The sequence below is a fragment of the Eschrichtius robustus genome, chromosome 12 (assembly GCF_028021215.1).
Source record: "Eschrichtius robustus isolate mEscRob2 chromosome 12, mEscRob2.pri, whole genome shotgun sequence".
NCBI lineage: Eukaryota > Metazoa > Chordata > Mammalia > Artiodactyla > Eschrichtiidae > Eschrichtius > Eschrichtius robustus.
The window spans coordinates 88,156,861-88,180,560 of NC_090835.1; the positions used below are offsets into that span (position 1 = coordinate 88,156,861).

Here is a 23,700-nt window from a genome sequence, read left to right on the forward strand (position 1 = left end):
AGTAAGGGCCTCCTTAAATTTTATACCCTGGGCACCTCATTTGCCTACACTTAAAATCTAATCCTAGGAGTTGTTTTCACTTTTTCCTTCCAGGCTTTCTGAGGTCGTTATAAATCCCCAAAATGACCGTGCGGAATGAGGATGAAATAACCTGATGTCAGTTGTCTCTGAGTGCAGGCAGCTGACGAGGTGGCCCCAGAAGAAAAGATATGGCCGCTAAGCTTTCAATACCTGTTACTCTCCTTTGTTAATAAATAATAAACACCATACTTCATTTTCACAGTTCTTTCTGTGAAAATATATGTATTTTTTTAATAAATACATATATTAAAAGTAAGTAGTGTAAAGAGAATTACTCCAGAGGAAAGTGAAGGCTATATATATACATACACACACATATATATTATATATATATATATATATATATTTTTTTTTTTTATCATAGTATATTCACTTCTGGTACTTATGTTGCTAACTTTATAGGGAACACAGTCATGGAATTTTAGGGGAAAATATTCTAAAACTAATTTTCAAAACACGTTCTCATTATTTTATAGTTCTGATAGAACACCCTTGACTGGTTCCAATTTTAAATACTAAGGATTTTTATTCTTGTTTTAATAGACACTAGATGGTGCTCAAAGATCATCAGTATGAGTCTTGAACAAATTAAACCATAAGAATTTTGTCACTTGGAGCCAATTTATCGAATCCAAAGCACCTGGAAAAAAACCGTCCAGCACTTCTCATCTTTCTACCAAAAGGCAGCTATTCATCCATGGAAACAGTGATAAAAATAAACCGCTCATTAGTGAAAACAGCACATGCCTTGTTGTAAGGAAAGTCTATGAAACAGGTTGAAATTTAAACATTTCCTTGGGTGTCTGACTCACCAATGATGTGTTCACAGTGTTCAGAATTCTGAGCAGTGAAGGCCACAACATGCCTCCCATGTTAACAGAGTATAGTTTTAGCTCAACCCTTCTCTGCGGGCTAGTGAGTGAGTGAGGAGGGATCCGTAACTAGAAAATTGCTAGATAACGATGGTGCTGGTGGAAGAACTACGGTGAACAGCTGTAAAATCATGCGGGGTGCAGGATTTAAAGAAAAAATAATCAGTTGTTTAGAAGTAATATAAAACAGCCCTGCATGTCCTGGTAAACAGTTAACCATTTACTTTCTGAAAATCAAGGGTTCATTGGGATGAACTATTTTATTCTGATTCAAATAAAAATCGACGTGCAATTTTCCTTTCATTGGAGAACCCAGTTTTACAAACATAAAAGAGCCCAGGATAGTGCATAGAAACCAAAACCTGGGTTAAACAGATTGATCTTAGTGATCACAATAAGGATACAATCCTCAAGTAGCTGCAGGAAAAAATAGAGGTAAAAGGAGAAAAAAAATAAATACACAACTTATATTTTAAAAAGAAGTTCAAAAATAAGTAATGCATTAAGTCAGATTTTGGGGGGACTCAGCAATTTTTAAATGATAAAGTGCTTCTTCATAGCAAAAGACAACATATCTCAATGGTCAAGTATTCAATTAATTCTAACAGAATACTTTGACTTTTAAGCCTGGAATTTAGCAAGGAACTTTCAGGTTTGGAAAAGGACATAAATTCTGAAATAACTGAAAAATAGATCTCTCTTGATATAACTAGAATCTGGTTTCAATAATTTTATTTGCCTCTGTCAGCTTTCCTATCTCCAGTCACCCTCAGGTCTCCATTTGGATTCAACAGACAGTCTTTCCCCAGAGTGGAGCACGTCCCTGGCACAGCTGTCACATGTTTCTATGACACGCACAGGAGCACCTGAGCAGGTGAGACAAGGCCCGTGGACCTTCAGCCACTGCCTGACCTTCCCAGCCTGAGGCTCTCCGGGAGAGCGTGACCCTCATGCCAGCGGGAAAACATGGGAAGACCAGGCCCTCTGGTCTGTGTTCCGGGTTCTTTAGGAAAAAGTCGTGTTTTCGGATTTTTATTTAACCCACAGGTTATTTTTCTGTACCTGTCTTGCCCATAAAAACCGAGTAGAGACAAAAACGACAAAGGCAACCAAGTCAAAACAGACCCTCCTCCCTTACCTTCAGCGAGCAAGCAGCCTTGGCTTTCATCTCCTGCTTGGCCTTCATCTCTGCCAGCAGCCCGCTGCCCATCATTTGGACCCTGTACCTTCGCCCTCCTTGCGGGCTGCCCTTGCTGTCACTCCGGTCCACCTTCCCCACGTCTTCCCCTTGACTTTCTTCTAGGGAGTCAGGTGTTTTGATCTCCTCTACCCGATCAGCACTGCCATTGTGCTCTGCTGGCTTCGTGTCCTTCCTGGGGGTGTCCACAGCTGGACTTCTGACTCCTGCCTTTGGAGAGGAGAGTTCTTCTGTCATCAAGACTGTTGGTGACCGCTCAGGTTTGGTCCGGGGTTTGATTAAGTTGAGAAAGCCACTTTTCCGAAAGTCTCGCTTTTTCTTCTCGTCTCCTCCTTCACTAAGCTCGTGGGACTCTAAGCCTCTTGCTGACCCTCTCCTGTGATTCAAAAGAACAAATCCTGTTGGGTTTACTGTAATTAAAGCTCCAGCAAGAATCAGTCAAAATCGAAATAGGGAGATTGCTGCTTATACAGCAACCATTCTGAAGCATTTAAAAAAAAGTTGACTTTGGAAATAAAAAGGAATGTTGAATATCATCATATCCACACAAATCAACAATGGGAATGTGATGTGACTGGGAGGACTGAGAGCAGAGGTGAGTTTATGTTTAAATGCTGTATGTAGTCAAGTGCCTCTCCACTCGCAAGAACTTCCAGAAAAGGTGGCTCCACCCAAGACATAGGTGGGCGATGGACTGCCTTATTTACTTTGGCGGGCACTGGAAAGGGCCAGATTTCCCCTTAAGCCTCTAAAATCCTTCCATGGTCATTAGATAACATCTGAAATCCCGCCCTAAGTGCTCAAACCAAGATCCGGATCCCTGCTTAAATGTAATACCACTGAAAGAGGCAACAACATGAAAAAGCAGACAGTAAGCTTTGGTAGAGGTCTGTCAGGAAATGGATGGGGAGAAAGTGTAAATGATGTGGGTTGAGTGGGAGGTATCATCACTGCCTTTCACTTAAAGCTGGAAGGATGAATACCCGTTTAGCTCCCCTGAGTCCCCGGGAAAATCCCAGTGAGGGATTGAAAAAAAAAAAAAAAAGGCATAAGCCCCAGAGGGGAGAAAAGGCAAAAACAACAGTTTGGAAGCCAAAATCGTTAGGAGTGAAAACTGACTTAATCTGGGAAAGCTGACGTCTAAAGCATTGTAGGGGAGGCCCTGAAGCAAATGGATTTCAGGTGAAGGGGAGCAAAATGTGCCACCCCAAAATATGCCTCTTTGGCACAGGATTATTTGAGGCTGATTATTTTTAAGGAACTGCAGACACAGGAGAAGCTCTGAAAACAGAGTAGTTACCCTTTTGTAAGAGAAATTTACATTTCTAAGGAAAATCTCCATTTGTAAGGGTGTATTCCTTTCAGTACTAGGAAAAAAAGAATCACTAAATCCCTAGAAATTTATCAATGGAGAAGGCAGGGACTTAAACCTGCATAACAACCTTACCCTTGTTTATCTGGTTCAGGATAACCTCCCCAAACTGTCCCCAACCCCACCTTTCTTCTGTCTTTAGCTGAAGATGGTATTTAAGGTGGTAGTGTGGGCCATTTCAGGGAATTATTGTTTTCCTTGGGATCTCACATGTATACAGCGGGTATACATGTTAATAATAAACTCCATGAAACAAGAAAAATAGAAAAATGTGATAGCATAAGTGGAAGACTCAAGGTTGGAAGACTGAGGAAATCGCACAGAAAGTTGATGGGGGGAGGCTAAGAAAAAAAATGAAAAAATAGAAGAGAAACAGTAAAAAAACAAACAAACAAAAACTAGTGGATTAATAGAGGAAACAGGGCTTCCCTGATGGCGCAGTGGTTGAGAATCTGCCTGCCAATGCAGGGGACATGGGTTTGAGCCCTGGTCTGGGAAGATCCCACATGCCGTGGAGCGACTAGGCCCGTGAGCCACAATTACTGAGCCTGCGCGTCTGGAGCCTGTGCTCCGCAACAACAGAGGCTGCGATAATGAGAGGCCCACGCACCGTGATGAAGAGTGGCCCCCACTTGCCGCAACGAGAAAAAGCCCTAGCACAGAAACGAAGACCCAACACAGCCATAGATAAATAAATAATTAAATAATTTAAAAAAAAACCAAACAATTGAAAAAACAACTGAAATGTACATTATTGTATTAAAAAAAAAAATAGAGGAAACAATAATGGGAGTTTAAGAAAAAGAATATAGAGAAAAAGGAAGCAAAGAAATTATAAAAGAAATAATTCACGAAAAACTCCAGAACCAAAGAATATAAATTCCCAGATTGAAATGGCTCATTAGTGCCTAGCAAATGGGTTTCAACGAAACAAAATCAAAAAACCCACACAGAGGATATCATCATAAAATGTCAATATACCAGGAGCAGAAAGAAGATCCCAAATGCTTCCTGAGAAGAGGAAAAAAAGAACAAGCCAGAAAGGATCAGGACTCAAGATGACACCGGATTCTTAGAGCAACACTAGAAGCTTGAGGATAATGGGACCAGGTTTTCAAAATTCTAAAGAAAAATGGATTCCAATCTAGAGTTCTGTACCTAGTCACACTATTAAGCAAAATGCAAGACATATGCATTTCAGAAACTCACTTCCCGTGCTTCCTTTCTCAGCAAGCAACCCGAGGAGGTGCTGCACCAAACAAGAGAGTGAAGTAAGGAAGACGACGACCGGGCCAAAGGAAACAGGAAAGACACAGGAATGAGTGAGGGGAGGCCCCCAGCAGACAGTGAAGGGACATCCCAGGAGGACAGCAGGGGACGAGGCCTACAGGTCACCCTGGGGCTATCAGACAGCAGTGAAGGATGTGCCCAGGAAGATGAAACTGAGAAGACTTGTGGAAATTTATACCTTTACTGGAGACTTTGGCGGGCACTGGAGATATGTCAGAGATAGGAATACAGAAAACTAAGCAAAGGCAAAAGGAGACAATTGTTAACTCCAGGGAAAATAAAAAGTTGTATAGCAGATGAACCTATTTGCAAAGCAGAAATAGACACACAGACATAGAGAACAAACGTATGGACACCATGGAGGGGAAAGGGGGAGGGGGGTGGGATGAATTGGGAGATTGGGATTGACATATATACACACTACTATGTATAAAATAGATAACTAATGAGAACCTACTGCCTAGCACAGGGAACTCTACTCAATGCTCTGTGGTGACCTAAATGGGAAGGAAATCCAAAAATATGGAGATATATGTATATGTATAGCTGATTCACTCTGCTGTACAGCAGAAACTAACACAACATTGTAGAGCAACTATACCCCAATAAAAATTTAAAAAGTTGTATAGGAAAGGAAATGTAATCATACCATACTGTATAACTCAGCTGTGAATATTTACATGCTTATAATGAAGTAAACATTAAACACTGATGTAACCAACAGTTATGACATAACTAAATAAGATGGCAGGAAGAGGAAAAGTGTGTGTGTGTATGAGTTTGCCTGCATGCATTTGGTGGACAGAAGGGTCAGACTGTATAAGAGCTAAGGTATCATCCTCTGTATAGTAAGAAGTCACCAGTTATGGTTACTATTTAAAACTGAAAAATAAGAAATAGCAACAACAACAAAAAAGGTTAAGAAATATGGAAGCAAAATCAAAAGTAAACAGCTGAAGGAACAGGAATTAATTGCCTCTGGGGAATAGGGAAAGAAACAGCCCCCCGCCTTTTTTTGTTAATAAAAACCCTTGAAGAACATCTGACATTTTAAACTATGAGGAGCATGTGCAACTTTGATTTTCAAACTTCCTTCATACAACCTGACGGTCTGACCTGTGCCTACACCTCTACGTAACAAACTGACAATGGTCTGTTTTTATATAACAAAATAAAACAAATCACAGCTTTTAGTGGATTCCATCATTATTCGACAAAAATTGATGTACCTAGTTCTATGTGTGCACTTGGACATGAAGAGAATCCTCCTAGAGCAGTATCTTTGTAGAAAGTGGGTTTTACACCTTATAAAGTTTGCCCAACTTTCATTCAGAGCCTATTAAAGAAGGAGGCAGCTTTAAGGGCAGAGGACATCACACTGGCGGTGACACCACAGATAATCCAGATCTAACGCGCACAGATCTCTCCACTAACTCAATTTCCAAAGTTTGGGAAGAGGAGAGCCTACAGTATTATCTGTTTATACAGATACAGGCCAAGACTGTCTTGATTCATTCAACCAATAGTGACTGAGGGCAGATGATACATTATGGGCTGTGTCAGACACTGAAGTTATAATGAAAAATAAGACCCAGGCATTGTTTGTGAAGAACAGCATTCTTTGAGAAGAAAAGACTTGAAAGCCAGTCATTAAGAAGGCTTTTCCCGTTTGGCTCAGTTTATGTTGGTATTGCTTGAATCTTCTGCGCTGAGAATATGTCCATCTATTCCCCACGCTGTAAAAAAATTAAAAACCAAACAAACTCTGGAAGGATTATGTTGCCCTAACAGATGTGTGCAGAGGATGAAAAGAAAAAAGGGGGGGGGGGGGGGTGGTTGACTCAGCACTAGAGAAAGAGCAATTAATTTGGGGGGTTGGGGGGTGGGGGGTGGGGGAGGAACAGTCAGGGCTTTCCCCTGACTAGAATAAATGACATTTATTTTGAATAAATGACATTTACATTGGATCTTGAAGGAGAGGAGAATAGAATTTTCCCTAGTATGCCAAGCTTCAAGTGTCAAAAAGACAAATAATTGGGTCCTAAAGCTTATAACATTAGGTAAGTTATACTGGTATGGACACAAAAATTTAACTTATTCCCACCTCGCCATCCTGCTAAGGCAAGATAAGGCACATCAATCTACAGAACGGACTAGCTTCTTCCTTCCCGGTGCCTGGCCTGTTCACCCTCAGCTTATCAGGATGGTTAAATTCGTTCTTGAATTTGATATCTCAAGGTGTAGAATACTTCACAGACAAAAATCCATATTCAGAATGTACTTGGGGATGGATCTGCATATAGTTGGGGATTAAGTAACTTGGTACAAGTCATGCTTAAAGGCTGGAGTGTTTCAAGTTAAGCTCTTAGTAAAAGTACTATTGAATTGTCTTCTAAGGAAACTCCATGTTGTTAATAAGAAAATACAGAGAAAACTTTTTAGAGGCTAACTCTGAAGCCTCTTCACTAATTCTGTTGTCATTCTGACACTGTCTGTTAAAGCTGTGCCATTTAGCAATGATGTAGGGCCCCCAGATACATCAAATTATGAACGTGAGGAATTTTAAAATACAGCTGACCCTTGAACAACGAGGGGGTTAATTCACGTATAACTTAGAGTAGGTCCTCAGTATCCGAGTTTGTCCACATCCACAGATCAACCAACCACAGCCTGTGCAGTACTGTAGTATTTACTGTTGAAAAAAATCCACAAATAAGTGGACCCGTGCCGTTTAAACCTGCGTAGTTCAAGGGTCCACTGTAAGTAACTTCAGCCTGCCAACGCCCACTGTCCTAGATATACCCAGGTGAATGTGATGATGCCCTAAAAAAAATACCTTGGGGAGGTACATCTTGTGGTCTGATTTAGAAGAGTACAGTGGTTCTTCAACTTGAGCGTGCCTCAGTATACCCTGGAGGGCTTATTGAAACACTGGCTGCTGGGCCCCACCTCTAGCTTCTGATTCAGTAGGTCTGGGGAAGAGGTTTGAGAATTTGCATTTCTAATAAGTTCCCAGTTGATAGTGATGTTGCTGACCTGAAGATCACATCTGCAAACCACCAGAACAGTAAATCCCCTGTAAAATGTGTCTATTTTATATATTTATATGAAATAAGAGCCTTAGTACATACTAAGTTTAATTGTAATTGTTAGTAATTTAAATATGAATTAAATAGTATGATTAGTGAAATGACTCTGAACTCACTTGGAATCCATTTTGGTCACCTTCTTGGTGAAAAATTCATCTACACCTTCATCCACTCTCCCCATAAGACCATTCTGTTCACCATCTTGGGAGACTAGGCTGGTAGCACAGCCCTGCAAACCAAACAGGTGTGATATTAATTTACATTCAACTTAATTCGGCAAACATGTATTGCTAGATTCAAGGCACTGTGATAAAGGCCATGGGAAGGACAAGACTGACTGACATAGGGCCCTTATATTCTACTGGAATAGAAGTCACATTACAACTGTAACAAGGGTAGAAAGAAACAAAAGTGAGAAATGCACTATAAACACAAAGCCTGCTGGAAGATTTTAAGGCTGACTGCTGTCTCAGAAGCAGCTTGGAACCTAGCAGGCTATGAAGAGCCATGTGTTCCTGAAGCAGAGGAAGGCATTGCGGGCATATTGGTAAGGGAAGAGAGAATGCATGAGAAAATGATACATAAACTAAGTTTTGAGAACAGTAATAATTCCAGTGGCCGGGGCCTGAGGTTTAGGGATAGAGTTAACTGCTGAGTATTAACCCTAGCAGATACTAAAAATGGCCACTCCAAACACCACCCCCCCAACCCCCACCACCTGCTTTCTTGCTTGCTTGCTGGAAGAACCCTGATTTCAAGATGGAATACTTATCTGAACAAGTCAAATACTATAATTCTATCTCCTTGTCTGTGACTGGTAGGCATGGGCATGTGATACAGTTCTGGTCAGTGAGTTACAAGGTGGCTCACAGGCAGGTTTTCCTGCAGAGGAAGGGATGCATTTTTTTATGCATGGTTGTGGGAGAGAGGATGTGATGCCTGAGCTGCAGCAGCCACCTGGAGTTCAAGAGGAAGCAAACCTGAGGACAAAATCCACCATGCTGAGGATGAAAGAGCAGAACAGTGGAAACCACCTGGGTGCTTATGCTGTGCTGAACAAACCAGTCTTGGATCCCGAGACTTCTGGATTTCTTGTTAACTAAGAAAATAAGTATTTCTCATGATTTAAGTCATTTTTAATTCAGTATCTCTCATTATCTCTAGTTGAATGAATACTTCCCAACTAATAATACAAGGACTGACAGTGAACAACCTTGAATCCTATGCTAAAAAGTGCGGAATTTACTTTGTAGGTGAGAGGGAGCCCCAAAGAAATGCCATGGCCCAACCTGTATTTTGGTCAGATGATCCTGGGGCAGCATGAAGGATATACTGGAGAAGCCAGGGATTATAACTAGGGAAATCTGTTCAGGAACACAAACGAAAGACTTCTGTGATTGTTTAGTCTAATCTGGAGGAGATGAGGAACTAAGTACTAGGGAAATGAGAAGAGAAAGAAAGATGTTGCCCAAGATGAGGTTGAACTTTCCAGGCTGGGTGAATGGGAGCATCATTCTAGGGAACATAGTTCAAAGATCCGACTTGGGGAAAAAGATGATGAGTCCAATTTCAGGCAGTGTTATTTGAGGTGCTGTGGAAATCCAGGGGCAGGTGTCGAAAGCTTGAGTCTCAGGACAGAAGCTGGTGAGAAGGTATACGGAAATTATTCATCAATCTAGCATTTCTCTTTGAATGGACAACTCATAGTGAACTCAGTAACATGCTTGGTTTGTGTCTGCAATAGTGTATTAAAATTTCACACACAGATAGGGTGTGGGCCATTGAGAAAGGACATGTATCTTGCCCATTCTGTTGGGCAGAGGACAAATTCCCATGTGGTTGCGATATCTGGGCGGGATGTCTTGCCATAGAGCGGTGGGAAAGTTCCTTTCTGTAATCTTGATTTGCAAGTCTCAAGTTGCCTCTGGGGGAACCTGGCTCTTGTCTGCACAAGCACTGTTTAAAGAAAAGACCCATCATTTGCTTTAAACAATCATTCACTGGCAACGTCCACTATAAAAATGAGCTGTGTGTTTGAGTTCACGTTTGTGAAATGCTGAAAAGTGAGCAGATAATAGGTAATAGACCAAGAACCCTGTGAAATGTGAATAATGAAAACAATTAGACCTCTTCTCTGAATGGTGATTTATAGTGGAGCAAGGCTTTCTTGTGAATTTCAAGAGAGCAGAGAATCAGCCAAGTTCGAGAATTCAGTTATGGAGAGAAAGCAGCTCACTGAATAACTTCTGTTTTAATTACAAAACACAAAGTAGCACAGAACTTGCTTGGATTGTCATTTTTCCTTTTGTAAAAGAATGGAATCTCTACAGTAATAATAGCTCCCTAAGTTTGTACAGTGCTCGATAGTTTACTATTTCATCTTCACACCTACCCTTTGAACTGAAAAGGAAAGATAGCTTTATCCTAGGTTTTGGTTAGTACCAGATCAAACCATGGCTCAGAGGGTGAGGGGTGCCCACACAGGTCACCTGACGGATGGATGAGAAGGATGTGACCCCAGGACATGTGGTCCTAACACGGGGCTTCCTTCCAGGGCGCCCTCGCTTGCCCTCAGAGGCTGCCTCTCAAATTCCTCTTCCCATTTTGAGGGGAAAAAAAAAGTTTTGCTAGCATAATTTCTCCTTTCAGCCCTTTTCTTTTTTGCCTGCTTTGAAACAATTCACAGCTAGCATAAAAGGTCTCTGGGGACATGAAGAACAATCAATGGATTTCAGAGATGGAGGCACACGGGGCTCAACAAAGCAGTCTGGTTTCCTGTCCTGTAGGACAGGCCAGTTTTTAGGGCTGGACAGGACCTTAGAGACCCCACCCACCACCCTGGGTCCAACCCTGTCATTTTAGAGATAAAGAGACTGGGAGTAGAGAGATTAAGAGAAGTCCAGGATCACTGGGAGACCTTGAGCGAGATGCAGCTTAAAATGCATCTGTTAAAAGCAAGAGGTGTCAGCAGCCTGTAAGAAGAGCAGCAGAGAAGCTGAAGACTAAAATGACATGCGGTTTGTCAGGAGAGTTCAAAGCCAAACACACATGCTGTTTTAGCTCAATATCCAGCAAAAGGAAAGGAAAGGACATACAGACATCGGAAGTTCTCAAAATTCCGTTTGATTTTGGTCTTTAATGTCAAGGAGGATAAATTCCAGACTAAAAAGGGGAGTGGAGCTATTGGAAAGGGAGAGCAGAAACCTTAGCCCTGAGCTAGTTGGAACCGACTGCACCTGTGCTCAGAAGCAGGCTTTTGCAAATAAAATCAGAAATTGCTGTTGTTAGTATCTGAGAAATAAAGAAGGTAGATTTCACACCTCTGGTGTATAAGTAAATGCTAATAGGATAATTTGTGAATGCTTAGAAGATAAGCCGGTGATTATGAAGACTAAAGACGATCAGACCACCCTCCGTTCTCCTCTTCCTGGATTATTAAGACGACTGCCCCCGGACAGCACTGTCGGGGGTGCACCTGGATTTTGACAAGGCAGCTGCCAAATCTCTCTCAAGTCTCCACAGGCGGGGGGTGGGGGGGAGAGAGCTGGGCAGGAAGGAAGGACGATTAGGTACATTAGGGACTCTGAGCCCAAAAAAAACCCTTAGAGTGCTAATTAGTGAGTTGAATAATCTTGAAATTTTACGTGCATACATTAGACAGTAAGAAACATGGAAAATTAAGAGCCAAGCAATCAAGCCAGGAAAAAAGGAATCCAAGAGGAGGTAAAAGAAACAAAATATAATAAAAAAAAAAAAATAAGACAAAAATTAATGAACTTGAGAGGACTAGTAAAGCTAATTCTTTGAAAAAGACTAGTAAACGAGACCTTGCAAAATTAGGAGAGAGGAATTAAGTTATATTAGAAATGGAAAAATGGGACACAGCTATTGATACAGAAGAGATTAAAAACGCAAAAGAATTCTATAAACGACTAAATGAACTATTAGACTAAGTGGACAATATCCTAGAAAAATAGAAATTACCAAAGTGGTCTCAAGGAGAATTAGGTAATCTGAATAGATCTGATGAAATAAAATTCATATTTTATGGCAAGATGAGAAAAATTTAAACACAAAATTTTTCTCTGCCCGTTTGGACCTCCCTCCCTCCCTCCCCATTAGAGTGTACTGTGCATTCTGCCTTAACCAGACCTCCTGAGGTGATAACCTTCCTTTTTAATCTTGTAAGGGGTCAGGATGACCCACCTCTCACTTTGTTAATCAGGTCTGGATTGTGTAAACTGTCAGTACACCATTTGACGTATAACCCCTTGTCTCAAAAACTTATATAACTGTGTTTTGACCTCTAACAGGCAGAAGAGTCCTCAGAGCTTTCTGAAAAACTGTCTCCCGGGTTATAATCCTCAGGTTGACTGAAATAAAATTTTCCATTTCTTTCTTAGATTGACTATTAATCTTTTTCATCAACAGATCTATAACAAAAGAAATCAAACCCCTAGTTTAAAAAAATCAACATATCAGCATGACATGCACCCAGACAGCACATCAGGCCCAGGTGGCTTCCCGGGAGACGAACAGAAAATCTATGATACACGCAAACTGTTCCAGAGACTAGGAAAGGAGAGAGAGCATCCCAACTATGTTATGAAGATAGTTGTGATACAGTGATTTACAGTAAGAAATACATATTTGGTCTTCATCCCCATTTCTGGCACAGAGCTCCTAAACGCTTGGAATTTCCTAATGAGAGCCATAAAGGTGTTTGGGTTATGTTAATGAGGTGACTTTGGAACCCACCTAAAAATGGGGGCTGATAGCCAGGAGACCCAACCACGTGATTAGAGGGTTTGAACTTTCGGTCCCACCCCCTGCACTTTAGGGAGGTGATAGGGCCCAGAAGTTCAATCAGCCACCAATGGCCAGTGATTTACTCAGTTATGACTGTGTAATGAAGTCTCCATAAGAACCCCAAAGGACAAGGTTTGGAGAGCTTCTGGGTTGGTGAACACGTGGAGATGCAGGGAGTGGGATGTGCTGGGGGAGGGCATGGAAGCTCCGTGCCCCTTCTCGCGTATCTTTCCCTAAGCATCTCCTCCTGAGTTACATCCTTTTATAATAAACTAGTAATCCAGTAAGTAAGGTCTGGGTTCCATGAGCTGCTATAACAAATACATCAAACCCAAGAAGGATTGTGGGAACCTTTGATTTATAGCCAGTTGGTCAGTATGGGTAACAACTGCCAACTAAAGATTGTCGCTTGCCATGTGGCTCTACAAGAATTAAGCCGTTAGCCACTGCAGTCGCTGACCTTCAACACACCCAGAAGGAGTTCAGGGTGCAGATCAGGAATGAGGCCCTCTGTGCTCTGGGAAAACTGGCAGAACAGGCCTTCAGATAGTTAAATATTTTCAAGAGAAAATTTTATGAACCCAATTTCTTGCATCTTCCCATACTTAGAAAAGCACTACAATCATTAAGACATCTGTGCCCCATGACCAGCAGCAACCTTCTACCAAGATATGTGCTTGACTGCACGTACCCGTTCTCCAAAATCACACATATGCTGACCTTCCCCCCACCTCTTTGAGCAGTTCCTCAGAGTCTTTGGAGAGGCTGTCTCCCAGGCTATAGTCCTCAGAAAGTCCCCAAATAAAACTGAATCTCACAGCTCTCACACTGCATGTTTTTATTTCAGTGGACAGTATCCTTTATAATAAACCAGTAATAGTAAGTAAAGTGTCCTCTTGAGTATCCTGAGCCATTCTAGCAAATTATCTAACCTAAGGAGGGGGGCATGGGAACCTCCCATGAAGTCGGTTGGTCAGAAGTACCGGAGGCGACCTGAGACTGGCATCTGAAGTGAGGGTACCGCTGAGTCCGTCACCTGAGGGGTCAGAATTGAATCGAATCGTGGGACACCCAGTTGTTGTCCAGAGTTGAAGAACTAGCAGGTGTCGGGGGAAGAAAACCACACATTTGGTATTAGAAATGCTGAAAGTAAAAACAGCCTCCATACCTTGGCTTTGAGAGTTCTGACATCCAGCAAAGCGCATTAGGGGCATTAGGGGTCAAGGACAAGCTCTAGAAAAGCTAAGATCGATTTAGGGTGGACTAACGCTACTCAATCCATCAAAAGAAAACCGAAACGATAATATTAAATGACTGCTGCTACTAAATCCTGCAGCCTTCTCAGCCTCCACTGGAGAATGCGGACAGTGGGGCCAGTGTGGCATCTTCACGGAGGCATTCGACGTGAGAGCACTCTGAAAATCACAAGCTCTGTGAAACCATTAGGCAGCATGTTTCCACTGTGAAACCAAGGGAGAACAAGCTGTGCACGTTTCTCAGGCTACCAAGCCTCTGGGGAGATCTATTTAGACCCAGGACCATAATCCATTATCCTAGGACATACCCTTGTGCTACAGAGTCCCTAGGATGGAGCAGCCTGGGGTTTGCCAACCCTGTGAGTCTGAGCTTTTCTGTGGACAAAGTTGAAATCGCTCTAGAATAGACCTAAGTACACTCCTCCACCAAGACTCTGTCACAGCTTTCTTCCCTTCTTTCTCGTTTTTCAAATGGGTAAAGAAAAAAAGGACACGACGTTCTCTTTCCCTGGGTCACTCACTGACTTCATCAAGGGGAACCTTAAACCATCATGTCACATACAAGCTATACTGCTAATGACTCTCCACAGGGAAAGAGCCAGAGGAACCATTTATTCAGTGACCGTGTAGAATCTGGAGTGTGGGATGCTGTCTTTTTCCCCATCTGAAAGGCCTTTCCCTTACTTAAAAAAGAAAAAAGTTTATTCCTCGGAGAATATGTAACAGTGCAATAAAAAGTTAAAATCAAGTAAGTTGGAAAAGGAAACAACTTACTAAAATTTTTTTCTTTTGTTTTTTTGAAACCATGTCAAGATATTCAGAATCAAATGAGAGAAATCAACCAAATACACCCAACCTGGATCTGGAATGAGCAAATGACTGACCATGCAGATAACTGGTTGTGACTTTTATCCATCTACGACTCCAGTCATCCACCTATCATCCAGTGAGTACTGAACGCCTGCTACATTGTATTGAATAAATTCATACTAAGCGCTCAGTATACAACCATGCATAATAAACCACACACCTTCCTACACAGAGCTTATACACAAGGAGGAAAGCGTGCTTAGAAAACACTGTATGGCGAGGGCTGTAACGGGGTGAAAGCCAGGCACTGGGGGAGCAGGGCCTCCATGGAAGGTTGCTCAGGCTGTGCACAACTAGTGTGGGAGAACAACCTTCCCTGGAGTCGTGCACACCCAGCCATGTGGGAGAACAGAGGCAGAGACAGGGGGCGCTTCCTGGGAGAAGTCTTGCCTCAGTGGAGGTCTGCAAAATGAGTAGTTATCCACCTAGGAGCTAAGGGTAGGGGGATGGAGGGGTGGGGGCGGGGGGGAGAGAGGAAGCAATGACAAAAAGGCTGCATCACTGGAGGCCTGAAACAGGATGAGAGTGAGGGATGCAGGGGTGCTGAGGAGAAAGGAAGAAGGTGAGGAGCAAGTAGGGCTGGCAGTGGGGAGCTGGTGTTCGGGATCATATCCGGGTTTCTAGCTTGTTGACTGGTGGTGGTGCTCCTTGTGGGGCAGGGCAGGTTTATAGAGAAAGATAGGCTCCCAGTTTTGAATTTGTTGAACCTGAGGTGCTCCGGGACTTTCAAGTTCAGGGGGCAGGTGAATATCTGAATATGGAGTTCAGCAGAGGAGGCAGGAGTCAACAACAGGGAAACTGAAACCACGGGTTTAGATGACATCATCGAGACAAATACTACACTCAAAGGCCAGGCAGAGGAAAACTGAAAAGGCATCACTGGAGAGGTGAATAGGAAAGAAGAGAGAGTGATGACTCAGAGGCCCACAGAAGGATGGAGCTTTCTGGGTCAGGTAACTGCTGAGATGTCAAGTAGGCTGACAGCTGACAAGTGTCCACAGGATTAGGTTAGGAGTGACCTTGGCAGGGTAGTTTCAGAGGTGGGTAGGTACAGAATGAAGATTTTGGTGGGTTTCAGAGTGACAGGAAGGTGAGGGAGAAAGACCGCAGGCAAAGACAAACTTTTTCAAGAAGTCTGACTGCAAAGGAGAGAAAAGACACTAACCAAAGAGAGACATGGGGGTCAATTGCATTAAGGCTCCTCCTTAGCGCAAACAATTCAGTCCTCTCCTGAGTGGAGAGCAGGATGCTGAGAAGCATGCCGCCTGCATGGTCCTCGCAGGTACGGCCTCTTCTCCACCACTCAGCTTGTGAGTTATCAAAAGCCAGGGCACCAGAGCAGGTCAGAACACGGAGGTGGGGGAGTATATGGGTGCAGTCCAAAATCAAATACAAACAATTTTTAATCACAAATCAATTCTTTGGTACTTATTTTCCATCTTTTCACACCGAGACACTATAAAATTCTATAGATGTAGCCTTTTTATCTCACCCACGTGACTGATATTTTTCTAACGACTTCCAAGGGGCAACTCTGTTCTAAAGAGTTGAAAACCTTACAGTGTTGTCTTTTCCAAAATTGTTGAGCACCACATGAGACATTTTTTGTGAACATCACACACACGTAGAGGTTCTATTCTCCTGAACTACAAGCTTTCAGGTATGCAACGCGCTTTTATAAGACTCTCCAGGTTTCCCTGGAGGAGGACAGGGTGAGGGAGAGACGGGGCCCCTCCAGCCCACCTACCGCTGCGTGCGAGGACTGCTGCTTTTTAGTCCGTTTTGGTCTTAACTTGGTAAAGTGCTCCAGCTTCTTTCCTTCCTCGGACGGCAAGTCAGAGATAAACCCTGAGCTCTGCTTCTCTTGTCTGATGGATGGGAAAGGCGGGTCTTCAATGTGAATTGGCACTTCTTCCAGGGCTTTATCAAGATCAAATTCCATTTCTAAAATAAAGCAAAGCCCCGGTTGAAGCTTACTGCATAGAGATGGATAAAAAAGTTCCTAAAAGTAATTTTAAGTCTATCACTGAATAGCAAACACCCATTCACAAATCACTTAACTCTCTTTCTCAATATTTACTCACTTAGAGCATCCCTAAGAAACATCCATGAAGTGGTCCGAGGTTCTTGCTGAGGGGTGTTTCACAGTTATAAGGAAATGACTGGCATTAGCAAAATACTCACTTACCAAATGCCCTGGAAACAGGCCGCAGCATTCGGCTATGGATAGTCTTCCTTTTGGATTTAGGAGTCATCTAGCAATAAAATAAAGAAAGTACTTAGACAGGTATTCCCAGAAAACTTAACTTTCAAAGTTTAGAAACATTGTTGGGGGGGGGGGTAATATTTGGGATCAATTGTTTTATGCTCAGTATTTACTTCTTCAGAGGATGGTTAGTAACATTTGACAGCCAAACTGAAAAGACTAAGCCAAGACATTTCTAAATGTTTACCACTTTCTCAAATGATATAGCCAACTTCTTTCCCCCAGCCCTATTCAGTTAAATTCTATTTTTATAGCTAAAAGGAACAATGAACGATACAGGATTTAACTCCAAGCTGCACACGAGGATGTTAAAACAGATATAAGGAATAAGAATGAAAGACTGTAAAAATCAGTCGCTAAAAATTGAAAACACAGTTATTCACTGTTCATTATCACAGCAACATCAATATAAGCACCACCAAACTCTGTCATCTTAATGATTTAAGCAGTTTAACTGTTTTGTTTCACATTTCTGCCACAAAAATTTTGATCTTTACATTATGAGCAAAGACCATAGACCAAAGACCAAAGAAAAACGTTGCCATGATTTAGAAGTCTATCTGCTGTCACTTCTCAGTAAGACATCTTTGTTCCTTCTTTTCCTTTTAAAAAAGGAGACCAAAACCCAAACCATGGCCAAAACTTCTTAGAGCATTTTTCTAGCATTGGTGTCAACTGTTGATTGTGTTAAGTCAAACCTTAAGGAAGACATTAGCTTCTCCCTCAACACGATAACTCGTGTCAAAGCTGGAGGGGACCTTTGTCGTCACCTCTACAAACAAATTGCAAGGAAGAAACTGAGTCATGGAGATGATAAGGACAACCACTCAAGTCAAGAGGAGCAGGGCCAGGGACAGAGCCAGTTATTAAGGTCAGCCCAGCATCCCTCCTGCCTCACCACTTGTGATCAATAAACGGATGGATTTTAGGGGTGTTAACTGCTTTGATACTGGAAACGTATTCTTGTAAACTAAGATATAACATAACTGAAAGAACTTAGTTTGTAGACTTTGATTTCACTTAATAGGCTGTCATCTAAAGCTTTCTCCAAAAAAAAAAAATCCACAGGTTGATAACAAGGTTCAAAGGATAAATTGTTTCATACTGACCTTTAAAGCAAACAGTTTTACAGTTTTGACAGTCTTATGTCATTTTTAACAATAATATCCTTTTGCTATTATTTATTATTGAGAGAAAAAGGAGATTAAAAATGGTGAGCAGGGTGGTGCCTTACCCCCCGGGCAGGCCCCCTCCGCTCTCCCTCTCCCAGGCGCTAGAGCTGGTTGGAACCCCCGGTTTCCGGAGCGGCGTCCAGGGGGGCCCGCGGAGAGGGAGAAGAAAGTTTCACTTCCTTCCCTCCGGAGGCCAGGAAGGTGTGACGCCCCTCCGGAAAGCCCCCTGCCGGCGGGTAGGGGCCACCTCAGGGCTCACACTGACGCCATCTCCCAGAGACCTACACAAAGACCTTGCCAACACAAGCAGCTACTCCCTGAGGACCACTACATTCCTGTCCCCGCCCCCCCCCCCCCCCATGGAGACCCTGCCAGGCCCCCTCTCATGTATTCCTGCCCCTCCGCCAAAAAAATTGCTCTTCTCGTGCACATTTGGAGCATGCTCATGTCCCCCACTCCCAACCCCGGCGCGCACACACACACACACACACACACACACGCACACACACACAAAAATGGTGAGCAATAGAACTTAAATCCAGACTGGTCTTCCTGAACGTAATGAAACTTGCTGATTTGGTTCTTTCAAGGTTTTTTAAAGGCAGACAATCAGAGGAAAATCTTTTTATAAAGCATCGGGCTTCGCAGGTTCAATAAAAATACAACCAATCCAATGCAACTGGAAAGGAATCCAGTTTCAAGGTAGTTCTCCCCAAAACAGGCCTTACAGGTGGTTGAAGGTGGTGTGACTGGTCTATTCATAAGTGAAACCTCTAAAAATAATTTTCAAGGAGACACAAACTATCAAAATATATGCTGTGTTTGGTCATGAAAACTTCTTCAGTATTGTATCCACCTTGTGCACAACCTTGATAGGTAAAAGGATTAAGAAGTAGCTTGGGATATAATTTCCAGCCAATTCATCTAGATAGTCACAGATAAACTGGAAGGAAGTTTAAAAATGCATAGAATGAAGATGTCTTCCAAAAGTTTTTCCTGTGACTCCTGATTAGATTTTATAAGAAAAAGTGTTTGTGGGCAAAAATAATCTGGGTCAAGTTTCCCTATTTAGCCTTTATAATGAATACCAAATACATGTTAAAACATATGACAATAATGACATTTCAACTATATTATAATTCTTAAATATATAAAAAGAAATACATATAGAATTACATATAAGAGAATATATATAACATATATAAAAAATAGAAACTCATTTACAAACTGATGCCCAACTGTAAATGGACCATTCCACTCAATCTAATTTTATAGACACATTGAGAAACATACAAAATCATCAGGATTTTTGATGGCTGACATTAATCAAAGGGAAACCAGTTTGCCTTTCTTGGTCTAGCTTTCTAATGCCTCAAAACCTAGTACACAAAATCCGAATATCAGAAAGATGCATTCTAATGTGTTTTCATTGCTTTCCTTCATTTCATATGCTCTTTACAAGAGCATATAACTTCCAGTTGCATTCTGCATAAAACTCTCTCTGTGTTTGACGTATCTGTGAATTCTGAAGTTTTGCCATGTTTGGACAGGGCCAACGGCCTTTTGCTAAAATGGTCAGAGCTTGCAATCAGGCTGGTTTCTACAATTGGTGTTAAGAACGCAACCTGATTTTATACATTTCTTTCGATGGATGAACTGTTTTACAATCTCTTTCTTTCATGAGAAGGAATAAGTATGGATTTAAGTATAACAATGGAGAAAAAAAGTGAATTTTATTTCTTCATAGTTTTCTTTCTTTTCTTTACAATTGTTTCTTCCCTAACAGTTTTACAGACAGTGTGGACTTGCTCAATCTTATTGGCTCATTCCTATGATTCGATTACATATAAATCTAAAGCAAGAGGAAATGTAAGAATGATATGATTATCCACCTATGTGTACATTTAGGAACACATACTGTATGTTTCTCTAGAAAGATGGTTTCTATGCACTCTATTCTCCCTTCTCACACCTGTTGGTTAGATGAATTGAATCCTGGAAAAAAAAAATCTGGCTTTACCATCCAGATTTACATTTACTCTCTTCCCTTTTTGAACCAAAATGAAAGGGTTAATTTTCTCACACTATGTCTTAGTCCTTGTTTACTCTTCCTGGACATCTGTCAATGCCTAAGTATTTTCTGATCAGAGAAATCACAAAGTGCCCAACAGATGAAGGGGGTCAGCAGTGGAAGCAGAAGAGGTACACACGCCAAAGGGACCCTTCACAAACTGATGTATGATTAACATTGCCAACTATTACTTCAGGCCTAGACAAAATTATTTTGTCTTTAAAAGTGCATTTTATGAGTAGTAAGTAATTTTCAATATTCACATCCTCAGGAAATAAGAGGAACAATGTGTTAAACCCTTTAAAATATAACTTTAGAAGGAAAACTCTAAACACAGACTTATTCTGATATCACAAACATCAGTAAATCCCCATCGTGGCAGACAGTGAATGAAATTCATGGCTCTATTCCCTAAGCATCCAAAAGCAGCACAATGTCTACATTGCTTGGAAATCTTACTCGTTTGATCCAATTTTTATAATGGATTTATAACTATTCTCCATGTAGCTCAATAGTGATACATATCCACTTTTACCATAAGTTAAGGACTAATGTTAGAACCTTATATAAACAACACAACATATTTTTCCTGTTAAACTCATTTTTAACACATAATGCCTAGACATACTAATTTTTTTTTTTTTAATGAGAGTTAAAATGTTTCTATCACCAGAAAAATAGGATGGAGTAGTTTCTTTGTTCATTTTACCAAGTTTGCGCAAAGAATAATAAACAACACCCTCACTCCAAAGCTCAAGAATCCTTAATTACTTTTCTTTTCCTTGAGGTTAAAAAAAAAAGAAAACAAAAACAGTTGGAAAGCAGATTAGTAAAAATCTTCTAATACAAGAAGGTATTATGATGCCAGTTTTCTACAACTCTGGGAAACAAGTAATATGACAAGAATCAGAAATTTAAAACCTTGGAAGTTTAAGTAATCATGTCTTTTTTTTTTTTTTTTTAAACATGAATGGAAGAAGCACTTTTCTCCTCTTGAATGTTTATACCCTCTTCATCAACGCTCTGCTTGCTTTCAGGCACATGGCTGGGAATATTTTAAATTCATCCCCTGTTTTGCTAAGCTGAACCATTTTGTAAAGTTCAATCTTGTCTCTAAATTGCTGCCTATTTTATTCAGGATCCACAGATGGATGACGACACTACAGTCTCCTGGGAGATCAGCCAGGCAGCACGGAAGCAAATGGAGCACAAGAATGTAAACTAGTACGGCCAGAATCTGCAGAGCCACCAAAAAATACTTACACTTGTACAGCAGAGAGTCTCCATGCAGCAAAAAGAAAGGAAAAAAAAAATTTGAATGGAAGAGAAATAAAGCAACAGCATTACAAGAAATGGGGAGGGAGAGACACCATACACAAATAAACAGAAAAGCTACATAAAAAGCCTTCATAGCAAAGGAATGAGGCAAGAATGAGGCCAAACTATTATTAGCTTAAGGCATCCAACCTAGCTTTTCTTAAGCAGAAGCACAGTTACAGCTTGAAAACTGCAGAAACTCTTAGAGATATTACCTCTTCTGCTAAGTGCATGCAAAATGCCATCTACCAACCCCGTAAGGTATTAATCCCACTTGGGAGATGGAGATGTCATCAGCTCCAAAGGGACATGGTAGACAGAACACTGGATGGACATTAGCAAACACCATGCAGGTGTTGGTTCTTGGGCCACAGGGCTAGTCCCAGCAACTAAGTGGGGACAACAGGTCTTCGGGCACATGTAAGCGTCCCTTCTGGGGGTCTTTACATCATTCTGTCCTCCCCACTGTAGCAGCAGCTTTGAGTTCTCTCTCCCCCTCAGTCATCAGAGCATTTCGGGCAAGGATCTGATACCAGGACCTAGCACAGTTACCTACCTATAGTGTCATTAACATTGATAGTACCTTATACCATAGTGGGAATTTAGGTCACCTTACATTTCACACTAAATCTCTAATTAAAGAATTTTTAAAACCTCATTGGTCACCATTATTAACAGTTGTTAGGGCATGTTAATATTCTGAACATTTACAAAAGAATTTTTAAAAAAGCATAACAAAACCGAAAAAGTCCCATTGTAGAATGTCAGATCTTTGTGAAGAGGGGGGGCATCTTTTCCAAACTTCCTGAAAACACACTCTGAGGAAGGCCACCTACTCCATCTACCTGGGGCTGACTTTTTTCCTTCAAGTTCCTTATTTTGTGTGTGTCAATTCTTCTCAATATACAGCAGGATGAAAATACAGGGCTTCTCAGTTTGTGACTGTAAACCAGTGGTGGCACACAAGTAAAAGGCTTCCCATAACCATCACCACCATCATTATGATCATCCTCAGTATTATTTGCTTATCAGAAAGGCTTCCATCAGCAAGGTCCTGAAAAAGTCTCAATCCACAGACTTCTAATTTCATATTTCATTAGGCAATTTTCTTCAAATATACCTCATTTTATGATACCTTAGATTGAAAACAGCCTTGCTGAATGAAAGGAGAAAAAGTACAAATGTATTTTCAAATATTCCTGAATGGCCCGAAATAAAGACTCTTGCCCCTGTCTTAACTATACATCCCCTCAAAAGCTTCCTTAAAGGTGTGACTATGGATACATACATACGAGAGTTATAGCTGATGGTTAAGTCCCACAGATAATTTTAGACTTTCTCTTTGTGAAAGGTTAATTCAACATGACAAGTACTCTGTCCCAATTATCCACCTAAAGGTCATTATAAGTGAAGGTAAGGAACCTTTCAGTTGGTTCAACTCCTAAAATGACAGGCAAGCAAAAATATGTTTCTATGAAGAGGGAAACCATGGCAACAGACATTTCAACTTTTCAAAGGAATCAAGATCATTAGTTCTCTACTCCTTCAGCACACTTTTTGGAACTCATTTACCTATACTGACTTCAATGTCTCCCCATCAGGGCAAGGGAAGGACTAGTGAGTACAGAGAGCTCATCCTCTCCCGAAAGTATGTCCCATGCTCAAGGTTTTGGCATCCAAGAACTGAGCTCGAATCAGTTAAAGGGTTGTGGAACATTGGCCAATGTTTTTGTAAAGTCAGGCCTAGTTTTCTAGTTTGTAAAATAAACTGTTGTGAGGATTAAACAAGATCGTGAATATAAAGTGTTTAGCACAGAGCCTGGCATATAGTGCCAGTCAATGGCCCCACAGTGCTTCAACAACTGGCAGTGATTATGAGCATTAGTAATATTATCATTTTTTCATTTTGCTATTCCCAAGGAGAAAAACTGAGGGGAGAGGAAGCATTTATTAGTAGATTTATAATGGCAAAAATCTGGGAACAATCTAAAAGCCTATTAAACACAGGAATGGATAACTAAAATGAAGTATATTCAA

General features: G+C 41.3%; 1 protein-coding gene across 3 annotated transcripts in view; it reads right to left on the bottom strand.

The window, feature by feature from the left end:
• The window catches only part of CARMIL1 (capping protein regulator and myosin 1 linker 1), a 320,425-nt gene that overhangs the window by 14,617 nt on the left and 282,108 nt on the right, over positions 1-23,700 (bottom strand). For all 3 annotated transcript variants that reach the window (XM_068559097.1, XM_068559096.1, XM_068559098.1), the window contains exons 30-33: positions 17,026-17,092; positions 16,585-16,781; positions 8,019-8,131; positions 2,092-2,527 (exon numbers count right to left, since the gene is read on the bottom strand). In XM_068559097.1, the coding sequence (XP_068415198.1) occupies positions 2,092-2,527; positions 8,019-8,131; positions 16,585-16,781; positions 17,026-17,092 (813 nt within the window). The remainder of the gene's footprint in view (positions 1-2,091; positions 2,528-8,018; positions 8,132-16,584; positions 16,782-17,025; positions 17,093-23,700) is intronic.